Here is a 14,355-nt window from a genome sequence, read left to right as displayed (position 1 = left end):
GGGCTAGGTACCACAAACACAAAGATGAATAAGACATCACTAACAAAGAACAAGTCACTTGGTTTCTGTGAGTCTTGGGCTTCTCCGTGTAAATATGGAGACTGAATTAGCTTGATAAGATCCCCTAGCTCTAAATTTTAATTTTAAAGATTTTTCCAGGGGCTTCCCTGGTGGCGCAGTGGTCGAGAGTCCGCCTGCCGATGCAGGGGACACGGGTTCGTGCCCCGGTCCGGGAAGATCCCACATGCCGTGGAGCGGCTGGGCCCGTGAGCCATGGCCGCTGAGCCTGTGCGTCCAGAGCCTGTGCTCCGCAACGGGAGAGGCCCCAACAGTGAGAGGCCCGTGTACGGCAAAAAAAAAAAAAAAAGATTTTTCCAATTGTTATCTAAAGTATTATGGTTTTGATCAAGTTGTAGATAACAGAAAAGAACGTTCAAGCAACAAAACAATATTCATCAATAGAAAATACTCAAATGTATATGCAAATATTAAATCAGAATGAAAAATTAACTCCAAAGCAAATCACGCTCTATAGTTAAATAGAGATTACAAGGAAAATCCTTTGAAATATGTATTCAATCAACTAAGGGTGATGGTTCCAAATGTTACACTTTGTTAAGTTTATGCAGTTCAATGTCTAGGGGTGTTTCCTCTGCTCTTTTTGGAGGTAGAATTTGGTGTCAGTACAACCTTTCAGAAAAGGATGGAAGAAATCCTAAACTTGTGGAAGGCATAAATTTGAATAGCAAAGTCATTTGTCTAAGCCAAAATACTGAATAGGTTGGAAACAAAGAAAAAATGTGGCCTTGTATATAACTTAAAAAGGTCTAAACCATTACCCCAACTTTCCAAATCTAACTTCTATGACTCTGAATAAGGGTCAACAAAGATTTCATTTGCAAAAAGAGAAAAAAAGCTGCATATTCTTAGACTTTTCTTCAAACTTGACTTACATCATTACGTATAACTTCCCTGGAATCCGCTAATAAGTCCATCAACCTTGAAACACCTAGAAACATATAACCATGTGAAAAACACTGGCAGATCAAAAACACAAATAGTGATTCAAATTATAAACAATTTATTAACGCATCATTTCAGTCCCCCCCCCATAGGAATGATCCTCAATTTTACTTTGTTTGTTTTTGTTTTTTATGATCCTCACTTTTAAATCAAAATAATATAAGGAAGATGAGTCACTTACCCATAGGACTGACTAAAATAATTTGCTGCACTTGAGGCCCTAGTTGTTTTAAAAGAGAAGTAAGAAGTTTCACACCAGGCCAGCGGACGTGGAAATCAAACTCCTACAATATAGGAATTTAAAATATTTAACATTTGTAATTCACATTTTCAAGCAAAACTTTTCAACTAGTAGAATGGTACCAAAAACTATAAACAAACAAAAAAAGAGTTTGTCAAACTTTAAAAAATTAACTTAAGAAATAAAAAGCAATAAAAAGAAAAGAGTTAATATAAATTGATCAAACTGATTAAACTGTTGTTGACTAGATATAACAGTACTTTGTAAAAATGGAAATAAGAAGCAGACAGTATTCTAAGAGACTACACAGTTCTTAAAACACACGTGTGAATCTCTTGTAATGACACAACAAATTTCACTATCTTGAAAAGGTATATAGGGGCTTCCCTGGTGGTGCAGTGGTTAAGAATCCACCTGCCAATGTAGGGGACACAGGTTCAAGCCCTGGTCCAGGAAGATCCCACATGCCGCGGAACAACTAAGCCCGTGCGCCACAAGTACTGAGCCTGCGCTCCAGAGCCCATGAGCCACAACTACGGAAGCCTGCGTGCCTACAGCCCGTGCTCTGCAACAAGAAGCCTGTGCACTGCAACAAAGAGTAGCCCCCGCTCACCACAACTAGGCTTCCGCGTGCAGCAACGAAGACCCAACGTACCAAAAATAAATAAATAAATAAATTTATTTTTTAAAAAAAGGTATCTATATATGTTGCTTCCTCAATAACACCCAAAAGGGCAACAAAACAAGCTTATTAAGATGACAAAAATAGCAAGGTTCTTTACTTACCTCTAATAAAGATAACAGAAGAGTGACATTTTCTTGCTGCTTAATGAAAATTTCTGTAAACTGGCTTCCCAAATCCTCACTCTGTCTTGTGGAGTTTTCTTCTGTAATATTCAAAGATAAAGTATTTGAATATGATGCTTTGTTATTTTAAAGTATCCTTTTTGTTGAAAAAGCTAAGCAGAAATGATAATTTTCTTGGAACAGTGTGCCTGGAAGTGATACCACAATTATGCTAGAAAGACATATCCTCAAAATAAGTTTCAAGGTCATTTAAATAAATTTTTATTCTTTAATTGTTTAAATATGATATTCAAAGAAAATACATTTAGATTTTCACATTTTCTCAAGGTTATTTTTCGGTTAAACTTCTAACTCGAGTACAAGGGAATTTATTGGGGTGATGGAAATAGTCTATCTCAAATGTGATAGTGGTTATACTACTGTATACATCTGCCCAACACACAGGACTATACAACCCCAAAGAATAAATTTTAATGTATGTAAATTATACCTCAAAAGCTCCTCCCCCACAAACATTACTGAACATATAGTCCTTGCTGACTCTGTTACTATGTTAAATAATTTAATTTTAAAATTAAACCAATCATCTACAGATTTTTCAGTATCTTTTTCAAGCAAATCAACATATATGTCTTATAGTTATTCGGCAATAAAACCAGAGTTTGCATTTAAGTTTTCACTTATTCTTTAAAAGATTTTATATTTGTCCTTAACACTTAAAAGTCTTTAAGCTGGGGCCTCCCTGGTGGTGCAGTGGTTGAGAGTCCGCCTGCCGATGCAGGGGACACGGGTTCGTGCCCCGGTCCGGGAGGATCCCACATGCCGCGGAGCGGCTAGGCCCATGAGCCACAGCCGCTGAGCCTGCGCATCCGGAGCCTGTGCTCCGCAATGGAGGCCCCAACAGTGAGAGGCCCGCGTACGGCAAAAAAAAAAAAAAAAAAAAGTCTTTAAGCTATTTGTTGTTTCAATGTACTTTGTCAAAAAAATGTAAAGGATCACTAAAAACTGAAGCAACAACTGCCAAAGCAAATTATCATTTAAAATCTGCCTACTCTAATAAATGCAATTGAGAGATGGCAAATACACTACTCCCCATCCCCTTACCCATTCCAGACATAGCTAAGCCTTTTCCACATATTGCTCCAGGCAGTGACTATAAACCAAAGGAGTTGGCAGTTAAGATCAAACATATTTATTATCTCTCAAATAGTTCTTTTTTAAATGTGATATTTTAATATTAATATACTTTAGAAATGGAAAAAACCCAGCAGATGACAAGAATAGCAAGACAATCTGACAGTGACAGTGATAATCTCATCTAATTATTTGTAGAGAAAAGAGAAAAAAGAAGAGACCAAAAGTAGAAAAGAAATATTTTAATGTTCTGGGTTATTAATAAAACCTAATTTCTCACATATTGATTAATATGCTAGGTTTATCCTTCGGAAACCCTAAGAAATATTTCTTTTATCATCTCTTGCATCAGTAAAAGAATTCAGTTTCTGAACCTTAAAACTACATTACTTAAACAAAAAATACTTTACTTTTAAAAGGACTAGTCGGGCTGTGCTAAGATGTCAGGGAAAGAGGGAAATAATAAGGAGAGCGATTAGGAGACAATAATCAAGGTAAGTGGTGAAACTGACTTAGACACTGGTTACAATTCTTATGAAAATAGAAGGAACAAGATTTGTTGGCATATTCCTTACAGGGGTATGAGAAGGGGGGAAAAAAAAGGAAAGGTGGTTCTAAGGTTTCAGCCTAAAGAAGTGGAAGGATGGCACTGCCACTTACTGAGATTGGAAACACTGGAAGAAGCAAGTTGAGAGTATAGACAGAATCATAAGTTTAGTTTTGGATGTGTTAAGTTTGAGATATAAAAATTTGAGTGGAGATATCAATCAAGTAAGCAGTTGGATAAACACAAGCACAGCTGTCAGTGGATAAGTTTGGGTTGGACATATACATTAGAACGATAAACATAAAAATGATATTTAAAGTCACAAGATTGGATGATACAGGCCATCTACAAAAAACATAGCTAACATCAAACTTAATGGTAAAAGATTGAATGCTTTCCACTTAAGATGAGGAAAGAGGCAAGAATATCTACTTTCACCAATTCTAATCAACATTGTACTGGAGATCTTAGTGCCATAGGGTAGGAAAAAGAATAAAAGGCATACAGACTGGAACGGAAGAAGTAAAACTGTATTTACAGATGACATGTTTGTCTATGTAGAAAATCCTATGGAATCTACAAATAACTTACTAGAGAGTGAATTTAGCAAAGTTAAGTGGAATCAAAGGTCAATATACAAAATTAATTGCATTTCTATATACTGGTGATGAACAATTAGAAATTCAAATTTAAAAAACAGCACCAATTAAAACAGCATCAAAAAGTATTAAAGACTTAGGGATAAATCTGATAAAAAATGTATAAGACCTATTTACTTTGAAAACTCCAAAATGGTGCTGAGAGAAATTAAAGAAGACTTAAATAATATGTATACTGTGTTCTTGTATTAGAAGGCACAGTATTGTTAAAATGTCAGTTTGCCCCAAATCAATCTGTAGATTTAACAGAATCCCAATCAAAATCTCAGTAAGTTTTTTCTGTAGAAATTGACAAATTGATTCTAAAATTGATATGGGAGCGTGAAGGACCAAAAAGAGCCAAAATAATTTTGAAAAAGAACAAAGTTGGAGGACTTACACTACATAATTTCAAGATATAAAGGTGGGGTAACCAACACATGTCACGTAGGCAAAACGACAGACATAGAGACCAACAGAATAGGAAGTCCAGAAATAGACCCATTGGCTCACAGACCTAATCATGAGAGTTAAAACTATGAAACTTTTAAAAGAAAAACACAGGAGAAAATCTTAGTGATTTTAGGTTTGGCAAAGGTTTCATAAGTAGGAAACAAAAGGTCCAAATTATATAAGAAAGAAATTGATAAACTGGAGTTAATCAAACTTAAAAATTTTGCTCTTCAAAAGACAATGTTAGGAAAATAAAAAGGCAAGTCACAGACTGGGAGAAAGTATTTGTGAAATATACATCACAAGGACTTATATCTAGAATGTATACAGAACTCTTACAACTCAAGTATAAGAAGACAATCCAGTAAAAAATGAACAAAAGATTTGAATAAACACTTCACCAAAGAATGAAAAGGTATATGGATGGCAAATAATCACATCAAAAATTGTTCAATATAGGGCTTCCCTGGTGGCGCAGTGGTTGGGAGTCCGCCTGCCGATGCAGGGGACACGGGTTCGTGCCCCGGTCCGGGAAGATCCCACATGCAGCAGAGCGGCTGGGCCCGTAAGCCATGGCCGCTGAGCCTGCGCGGCGGAGCCTGTGCTCTGCAACGGGAGAGGCCACAACAGTGAGAGGCCCGCGTACCGCAAAAAAAAAAAAAAGTTCAATATAATCATTCATTATGAAAACACAAATTAAAACTACCGTGAGATACTATTTCACACCTACTAGAACACCTAAAATTTAAAAAAACAGACCATATCAAGTATTGGAGAGGATGTAGAGGAACTAGAATTCTTATACACCACCAGTGGCAATGTAAAATGGTACAACTACTTTGAAAAACAGTTTGGCAGTTTCTTATAAAGTTAAATATACACCTACTATCACTTAGCCATTCTATTCCTAGGTATTTACTCAAGAGAAATGAAAATACATGTCCACAAAAAGACTTGTACATAGTACGAAGCTTCAAATGTAACAGCTAAAAACTCGGAAACAAGCCAAATGCCCACCAACAGGGGAATGGATTAACAAATTGTTATATACTCACACAACAAAATATCAATACTACTCAGCAATAAAAAGGACTAACCTATGGATATACACCATGAATGAAACTCAGAATAATTATGCTGGGTGAAAGAAGCCAGACCAAAAGAACCAAAAAGAGAGTATATACTGTATGATCTCATTTACATAAAATTCTAGAAAAATGCAAAGTAATCTACAGTGATCACAGATCTATGATTGATGGGGCTAGAAGGAGGAGGAACGGATTACAAACAAGCACAAGGAAACTTGGATATGTTCATTATTTTGGTGGCGGTGGTGATGGTTTCATGGGTTTATACATGTCAGAACTCATGAAATTGTACATCTGTACATTTATTATATTTCAATTATAATTCAATAAAGCTGTGTGTGGGGAAAAGAAATCCAATTGGAGATATCAAGTAAGTATTTGAATATACAATTATGGACATCAGTGGAGAGGTCTGGGTTGGACACATATATTTGAGAGGCAAGCATACAGACTATATTTGAAGTCACAAGCCTAGATGAGATCACCAAAGGAGAGAATAGAGAAGGAAAGAAATCCGTGCCCTGGAATGTTCCAATGTTAAGAGGCTGGGGAGACGAAAGAAAACAGCAAAGGAGACAAAGATAAAGTAGCGCCATCTGACAGAAAGAAAATCAGGGGACAGTGGAGACTGAGAAATGAGTGAAAAACTGTTTCAAAGAGAAAGGAGCAATTAACTGTCAAGTACTATCTCTGAACTTAACATGAAAGAGAAATGAGAAATTGCTAAAAGACAAATTGCTAACACAGGCAAAAGTAATTTGTTTATGAACAGAATGGCTAGGGTATGGAGTAGTCAAATACTTTCTTGAGAGGCAATACAGTAAAAAGGAAGAAGCTCACAAAGGCTTTTGAGTCAGACCAATTAAGCCCATATTCATCCATTTAGTCACATTACTTTGGGCAAATAGCCCAGATATATCAAGCTTCAGTTTCCTTAATTGTAAAATGGGAACAATTTTCTTTTACACAGGGTTTTCTTTGAGGATTCAAAATAAGTATTGATAAATCATGTAGCACAGTACTTGGTGAATAATAAGTGCTCAACTAACAACAGCAACATCATCATCTCTAAAGCAGGATTTCTCAACCTCGGCACTATTGACAATGACATTGTTGTGAGAGACTCCCTATGCATTTTAGGATGTTTAGCAGCATCCCTGGCCTTTACCCACAAGATACCAGTTGCACTCCCTTACGTATCCTCAAGTTGTGACAACCAAAAATATTTCCAGACGTTAACAAATGTCCTTTAGGTGGCAGGAGGGGCCAAACTGCCCTTAAGAACCACAGTCCTAAGATTTATTATATGCTATACATCTACATGTATTATCAAGTTTTGTTTCTTTTGGCTGCGCCACACGGCTTGTGGGATCTTAGTTCCCCGACCAGGGATCAAACCTGGGCCCTCGGCAGTGAAAGTGCAGAGTCCTAACCACTGGACCACCAGGGAATTCCCTCAAGTTTTAAAATTATACAGAACATAAATCTTCTTTTGATGATTCAAAAAAATTTTGAGATTCTTGTAAGGTTACTAAGAATCTTAGTTAATGAGTATTATCACCAAGATGCAAAAGATGTTTAAAGAAACGTATATCCTATGATATTCCCAGAAACATGCTTGTCTGTAAGCAAATCCTGTTATTGATATTTTACCTTATATCTCTTTCTCATAAAAGTTGCATGTAATCTCTCAAAATAAGTAGTTACTTGAGTTTATGGTTGTTTGGATGCCAAATAAAAATAAATTTCCTGGATTTTTAACATTAGTAAACTATTAATTTTTGCCCTTCAAGTTTAATTTTTTAGATTAATGGTGGCTTCAGAAGAATTGTTTAGGGAAGCAGTCATTATTTCCACTGAAATATTTCCATTATTTCAGGAAAAACAGATAGAGGGGGGCATGAAGGGATGAAAAAAAGTACACTTGAAAGCTATCTACATGTTACTGCCCAATTATTATGTCAAGGGTATTAAGTTAAGGTGGCAAAGGCTTGATGCTACAAAGGTCTAATATTAATCAGAAGGAAGTCTAATACTGACTAGCATGGACTCAAGGGACGATATCTATCATTGATCTGCTTAAAAGATTTCCTGTTGTTCCATTGGGAGCAGACAAAATCCTGTGCCCTAATTATTCAAACACCTCTGAACGTAAAATTTTGCATGGTACACTGTGGTTTTCAATGCTCAAAGTTGAATTTACCATGGAGTTGGAAAAAAAAATCAGACTGGTTAAGTAGCAACAGTGCACACCCTTCCCATTTTATTTGCAAGGTGACATGATGATGGAAAGGGAGATGACAAATTGGAAAAGATATGGAAATTTGGGAGCTAATAAAATCTCCTGAAAATCTCCCTCTTTGGAATCAGCTATGAATAAGAGCCCTGATTCCCATGGTATGGTAAATGCCCTGTATCCAATAAAATTTCACAAGATTCGCTGGGCTAATGAGCCTACCTTGTTTTTACCTACCCTGGAACCCTAACAAATCATGGCTCTGTGGCGGATGGTACCAAGAACAAATACCTAGCCAAATTCTAATGAAATTCTATAGATAAAAAAGCAGATAAAGAAAACTACAAAAAGTGGCCCACATATGTGAAAATAGCTCTCCAAATACATGAGAAATCTATGTTGAAAAGGCAAGTAACTTAACTGTCTCCACCTTAGAACTGTTTCCCTCTAGAAACTACTATCACAGCAATGCAATGACCTAACTGCGATGCTTTGTAGGGCTATTTTGCATTTGCATATTTTCATATTTATTGCATGAAACAACACTTGGGTATATAATTAATAAAATGCTTTTGAAATATAATTTATTTTACAATGGTTTTTATTTGAGTGGTGTGAATACAGTAGAGAATATAAACTCAACTACAGGGGGCAAGACAGTAATGTATGTAAATGAAGCAGGCCAGGTATAAGATTACAGAAAGGATGGAGAGTACGTGCCCGATCTAAGGAAAGCAGCAGTTACTCAGCTCCAGCTGACTCTGCCGTGGGAGAATGCAGGCCCAGGTGTTGTCGGTCTTCAGATTTTTTTTTTTTTAATTTTTTTTTTAAATTTTTTTGTGTTACGCGGGCCTCTCCCGTTGCGGAGCACAGGCTCCGGACGCGCAGGCTCAGCGGCCATGGCTCACGGGCCCAGCCGCTCCACGGCATGTGGGATCTTCCCAGACCGGGGCACGAACCCGTGTCCCCTGCATCGGCAGGCAGACTCTCAACCACTGCGCCACCAGGGAAGCCCAGTCTTCAGATTTTTTAAAAAGAGAAGTTTAAAATCTAAAAACTGATGCAAAACCTCCAAATTTTTAATATTAGGAACTTATTTATTATTTAAAATACTAAGTGGCCAATCTTGCTTATAAGACAGATAACGCCCTTGGGCCCAAAGATTGTGACTTCTAGAGAAGAGCTCAAAATAAAATTCATTGACATTTGGGAGAATATTCAAAGGCTTGTAAGTTAATCTTAAAAAGAAGGGAGGAAGGGATTCCCTGGTGGTGCAGTGGTTAAGAATCTACCTGCCGATGCAGAGGACACGGGTTCGAGCCCTGGACCGGGAAGATCCCACATGCCGCGGAGCAACTAAGCCCGTGCGCCACAACTACTGAGCCTGTGCTCTACAGTCCGTGCTCCGCAACAAGAGAAGCCACCGCAATGAGAAGCCCGCACACAGCAACAAAGACCCAATGCAGCCAAAAATAAAGAAAGAAAGGGAGGAAAACCATATACAGACTTGATGGATTCTTCCCATGAGATATTTAAAACTGCTGAAATATTTTTATGTGGAAATACAAACAATTAAGCTGTGGGTTTAAGCCTTGGTTAGCATTTCTCGAAATGCAGGATTGTGTGGCACGTTAACAGGTATCGCATGAAAGCAAATGCAGGTGTAAAAATGTATTTGGATTAAACAAAATGGAACAGGTTTCTTTACTGCAGGATTCTCACTATTTACTATATGAATGTAAATTTTGTGAAGTTTCAGAGCGGGATACACTATGTTACATTCATTTAACTATAGACACCTTTTAATACAGAGAACTCTAGGTCTTTTGTGCTACACTTTAAGGAACACAGGTTTAACCCAAGAAAAAGCTTAATTCAATGTATGTATGCATTGAGCACGTGCTAATAACTTAGCAGGAAGTAGACTTAGTACTGTACATTCAATTTATTCTGTAGCTATACTGTATAAAATACTATAGCTTAGCAGTATATAATTAAGATCTATGTTTTGAATTGAACTAGTAAAATATGATCCAGTTCCAGGAATCTACAGCTCCTTCTGGTTTAACATTGTCTACTAAAAAAGTGTTAGTGAGATATACTCTACTTCCTTTAAGTTATAGTCTTAAGACAGCACTTCTGAATTTTAATGTAGAGTCCTACAAAGCTTTGCTAAGCAATTAAAGTAACATACAAAGCTATTTTGATGTAGAAGTAAATTAAGCTAAAACTACTACATTAATTATATCTAAAGGTTGTAAACCAAAACTAGATTCATGAAATATTATATCTATTTCACAAGTAAGCAAAGGTGTGAGACAATTAACCATCCTTTCTCATCCAATATATTTTAAAAATTCTAGAGCTGAGTCTATTTTTTACATCCTATAGCTGATAGGATGATATAGCTGATACTTGGTATACTTATCATAACCTGTAAATGTCCCTTTACTGTAAGATAAATGAAAAATTAAGAATAAAATGGCCCTTTGATATTATAGTGAAAATAAACCTATGACAGGTACATGAAATTAAAGATTGCTTTTTAAAAAGTCCTTATATACCTCTGGAAACATTTCAGGCCTATTTATGTAACTGGCTTTTAACTAAATATTTGTATATACATTTATTCTTCATATGTATTTAGTTGTATTTTTTCCAGTGGTATAAACAATATTAAAAAACATTCTGGGGCTTCCTTGGTGGTGCAGTGGTTGAGGGTCTGCCTGCCGATGCAGGGGACGCGGGTTTGTGCCCCAGTCCTGGAGGATCCCACGTGCCGCGGAGCGGCTAGGCCCGTGAGCCATGGCCGCTGAGCCTGCACGTCCAGAGCCTGTGCTCCGCAATAGTAGAGGCCACAAAAGTGAGAGGCCTGCATACCGCAAAAAGAAACAAAAAATAAACATTCTGTACCTTCTCTTTGGAACTCCACTCCATATCAAGTTCATAACCCATATTATGGAGGACAAAACGGCTTTATAGAAAGAGATACTCTAATAAAAGTAGTCCTATCTCAGAGTGAGGGAATATCAAGTAACCTTCTTTTACACTGTGGTCAATTAGTTAAACAAGTACACCTATATTTTTTTAACATCTGTCTGTATCGTATAAACTAGTTATATAAATTATAAGATTTAATAAAGAATCTAGTCAGAAAAATGGCCATAATTTATTAAATCAGAAATCTATGGAATACAAAAAAATGTATCAAAAAAAATCCTGTTACCCTACGTACTAGACAATGCTATATAATTTACATGAACACAGGGTTTTCATTTTCTTATCTTTTTAGAAAGGACAAAAATGTCACCTACCTCACAGGTTGCTATGAGGATCAAATAAGATAATTGACATAAAAGCACTGTAAAATTTAAAGCTCTATACAAATATGATGAAATAATAATAGAAACAACAGCTACTGATCTGTACTACTCAACAAGGAAATAGCACTGTCACAAGAGTCACGGCATAATGCTCAATATTATCTGCTTTCAAACAAGGGGTTCAAATTTCACAAAAGGTAATGCTATACAGCTTAATAAGTTAGTTTCTTTGTTAGTTTCTTGTTAGGTATAGGCAATTTTGTTATGTACCATTTTAAACCTACTTTAGAAAAGGATTTTTTCTTCCTCATTTTAAAAAGTTAAGGATCTCACGAAAAATGGTAAAACAAAATAAAATGTGGTTACTTAAATTATGAGGAAAAGAAGTATAATGTTAAAAGTAAATGGAACTTGAAAAGGATCACCAGAAAAAAGAAAGACAGTATTGGTGAGTTTTATAAATTAATATAAAAAATGTCAGTAACCAGACATTATTGTGCATGCATTATTTTAAAGGGACAATATCAACATACAAGTATTCTCTGAACTGGAATACCTTCCAGTTCTTATTGAATAGAGGTAAAATTTATATGTATACATATGTATGTATACATTTTCAAATATTATTTTTATTTTTAAATAAACTGCCTCAAAATTTTTTCCCCAGGAAGTATATAAAAAGTAATTCGAATAGATTGTCCTACCAGAGAAAAAGTTTAATTTTGTTAAAATATGCACTAGAATATTTTCTGTTCTGGACAATAGATTTAGTAGCCATAGAAACAATAAATAGTAATATAAGATTATCAAATATTCCTCTTTCATGAAGAAATTCATACATAGTGAAACAAATCTCAAGACTTTTTGTACCAGCCAGAAGAAACTCACTTGACAGTGTCCTTTTATATTATCAGAAATTATGCCTAAAAGCATCATGCATATTAAATGCAATCTTTTACCTTCAACATCATCTGAAAAGGTAGACAGAAATAAATAAAAAGTGGGTGATAAAAAAAAGTTTCTTATGTAATAGTATTCACAATAAAATAAATAAGAGCTTAAAAACATCAAATAAACAATATAATCTCTTGAAAGAAGAGACTCATACTCATTTTACTCAAATCTGAGATATCCTAATAGAGATACAGCATATGGTATAAATGTAGGATTATGAGACATATTTATCAATAAATTGAAGGGTTATTAAAATATCCTCAAGGTAAAGAACTCTAAAATGAAGTTCATTATGGCAGCTAAGAATTATCTTTTGATGAAGCAGTAAAGAGTATCAATAACAGAACTGAAGGCCATATTCCTCAATATCTAGATTTTAAAAAATTGACTCTTTCAGGCTATTACCCTAACTTCATATTTTAATCTTTCCTAGAAGAAATGATTTTACTAGTTTCTCCAAAGAATCGTTTATCCTGTTTCATCCAAAGAACCATTTTTAGATGTTGAATTAAAAATAAGGAGCCCAAATACATTAAGAGAAGCAAAAAGTTAAACTTTAAACATTATTAGATTGCAAATTTATAATAAAGGAAAACTACCTAATTGATGCTATATAGTTTTTTAAAACATAAAAATTATCACTACAAACTAGAAAAGAGCTAAATTTTCCATCTGAAACAACTCAGAAGAGTCTTTTTCTTTAATGTTTTCTAACAAGTGTATTGTATCTAATTTTCTCATCTGAGAAATGACTAGGAGAAATAAGTATCTTTACCTTCAAAGTGTGTTCTTGCGTGTACTGTATTTAAGTATTGTCATGTGACTGACAGCCTCTTTTTCCATGGGGACCAAATTATGTTTACTAAAGATTTTCTACTAAAGAAATTAATAAAGTTAAATTGTCAGCTAGATATCACAGAGAAATAAAAATTTAAGAAAAAGGATATTCAAGTCTAAGATTGTGACTATTCAGGACAATCTAGTTTCAAATGTTCCTACTACTGGTATTTTGTGAAGTTAATATCTACATATATTTCTGTTCTACTTTTATTTCAATAAAATATGTGCAAACTCAATATTATCTACATTTCCTTATGCCTTGTCTACTCAGATTTTGGAAGACCCTATAACTTCCATCTAAATTAGACTTATAAAATGCATGAATATTGCCCTTCTGATTGTCTGGAAAAATGAAAGACCCACTGTGTCCTACTACAACAGCCAATGTGATATGAGGAAAGCACTCTTCAACAGCACTGTAAAATGTTACTCAGTGCATGTTTTTACAATAAATGGAACAAAATGTATAGGCCTCCAGTCAAGTATTTCACATGCTGGGAGTTCCCTGGTGGGCCTAGTGGTCAGGATTCCAGGCTTTCACGGCTGTGGCCTGGGTTCAGTCCCAGGTCTGGGAACTGAGATCCTGGAAGCTGCGTGGTGTGACCAAAACAAAACGAAACAAAACCTTCTAAATTTAAAAAATTGCTGCTCTTTATAAGTTAACATAAGTCTTATGTGAAAAGTTTAAGTATATATCAGGAAAAACCATCTAACTTCATACTGCTCACCAGGTAACATATAAATAAAATAGTTTGATTTTTAATCAATAGCCAAAAATGATTATTTAATCTAGAGAACACTAATATTCATTCTGCTCAACTAAAATCAATACAAAGAGAGGGAAAAATATTTTTTAAGAAAGAAGAATCTAATTCCATCTCCAAATCACATACAAAGCAATCATCTTAAAGATATTTTTCTGGAACTAAGCTAATGTCTTCCCTTTACTGATGAAAAACAAAAAAAGAAGAAAAAAAGAAAAAATCCTTATAAATAAATCTATAAAATAAACTCAACCTTAAACCAGCAAAATTGGCACAATCCAGTTGATTTTATGTACAGAGAACACAG

At 35.2% G+C, this 14,355-nt stretch overlaps 1 protein-coding gene across 2 annotated transcripts in view; it reads right to left on the bottom strand.

Annotated features, from left to right (window-relative positions):
* USO1 (USO1 vesicle transport factor) overlaps positions 1 to 14,355 on the bottom strand; it is a 92,395-nt gene that overhangs the window by 43,120 nt on the left and 34,920 nt on the right. For both annotated transcript variants that reach the window (XM_027087621.1, XM_027087620.1), the window contains exons 5-7: positions 2,051 to 2,151; positions 1,205 to 1,307; positions 954 to 1,009 (exon numbers count right to left, since the gene is read on the bottom strand). In XM_027087621.1, coding sequence (XP_026943422.1) covers positions 954 to 1,009; positions 1,205 to 1,307; positions 2,051 to 2,151 — 260 coding nt within the window. The remainder of the gene's footprint in view (positions 1 to 953; positions 1,010 to 1,204; positions 1,308 to 2,050; positions 2,152 to 14,355) is intronic.

The sequence above is a fragment of the Aethalodelphis obliquidens genome, unplaced genomic scaffold (genome assembly GCF_003676395.1).
Source record: "Aethalodelphis obliquidens isolate GAN/ISIS:26980383/991018 unplaced genomic scaffold, ASM367639v1 scaffold59, whole genome shotgun sequence".
In the NCBI taxonomy this organism is placed as follows: Eukaryota; Metazoa; Chordata; class Mammalia; order Artiodactyla; family Delphinidae; genus Aethalodelphis; species Aethalodelphis obliquidens.
Note: the sequence above shows the minus strand (reverse complement) of the source record. Positions and strands in the feature narration are given on the sequence as shown.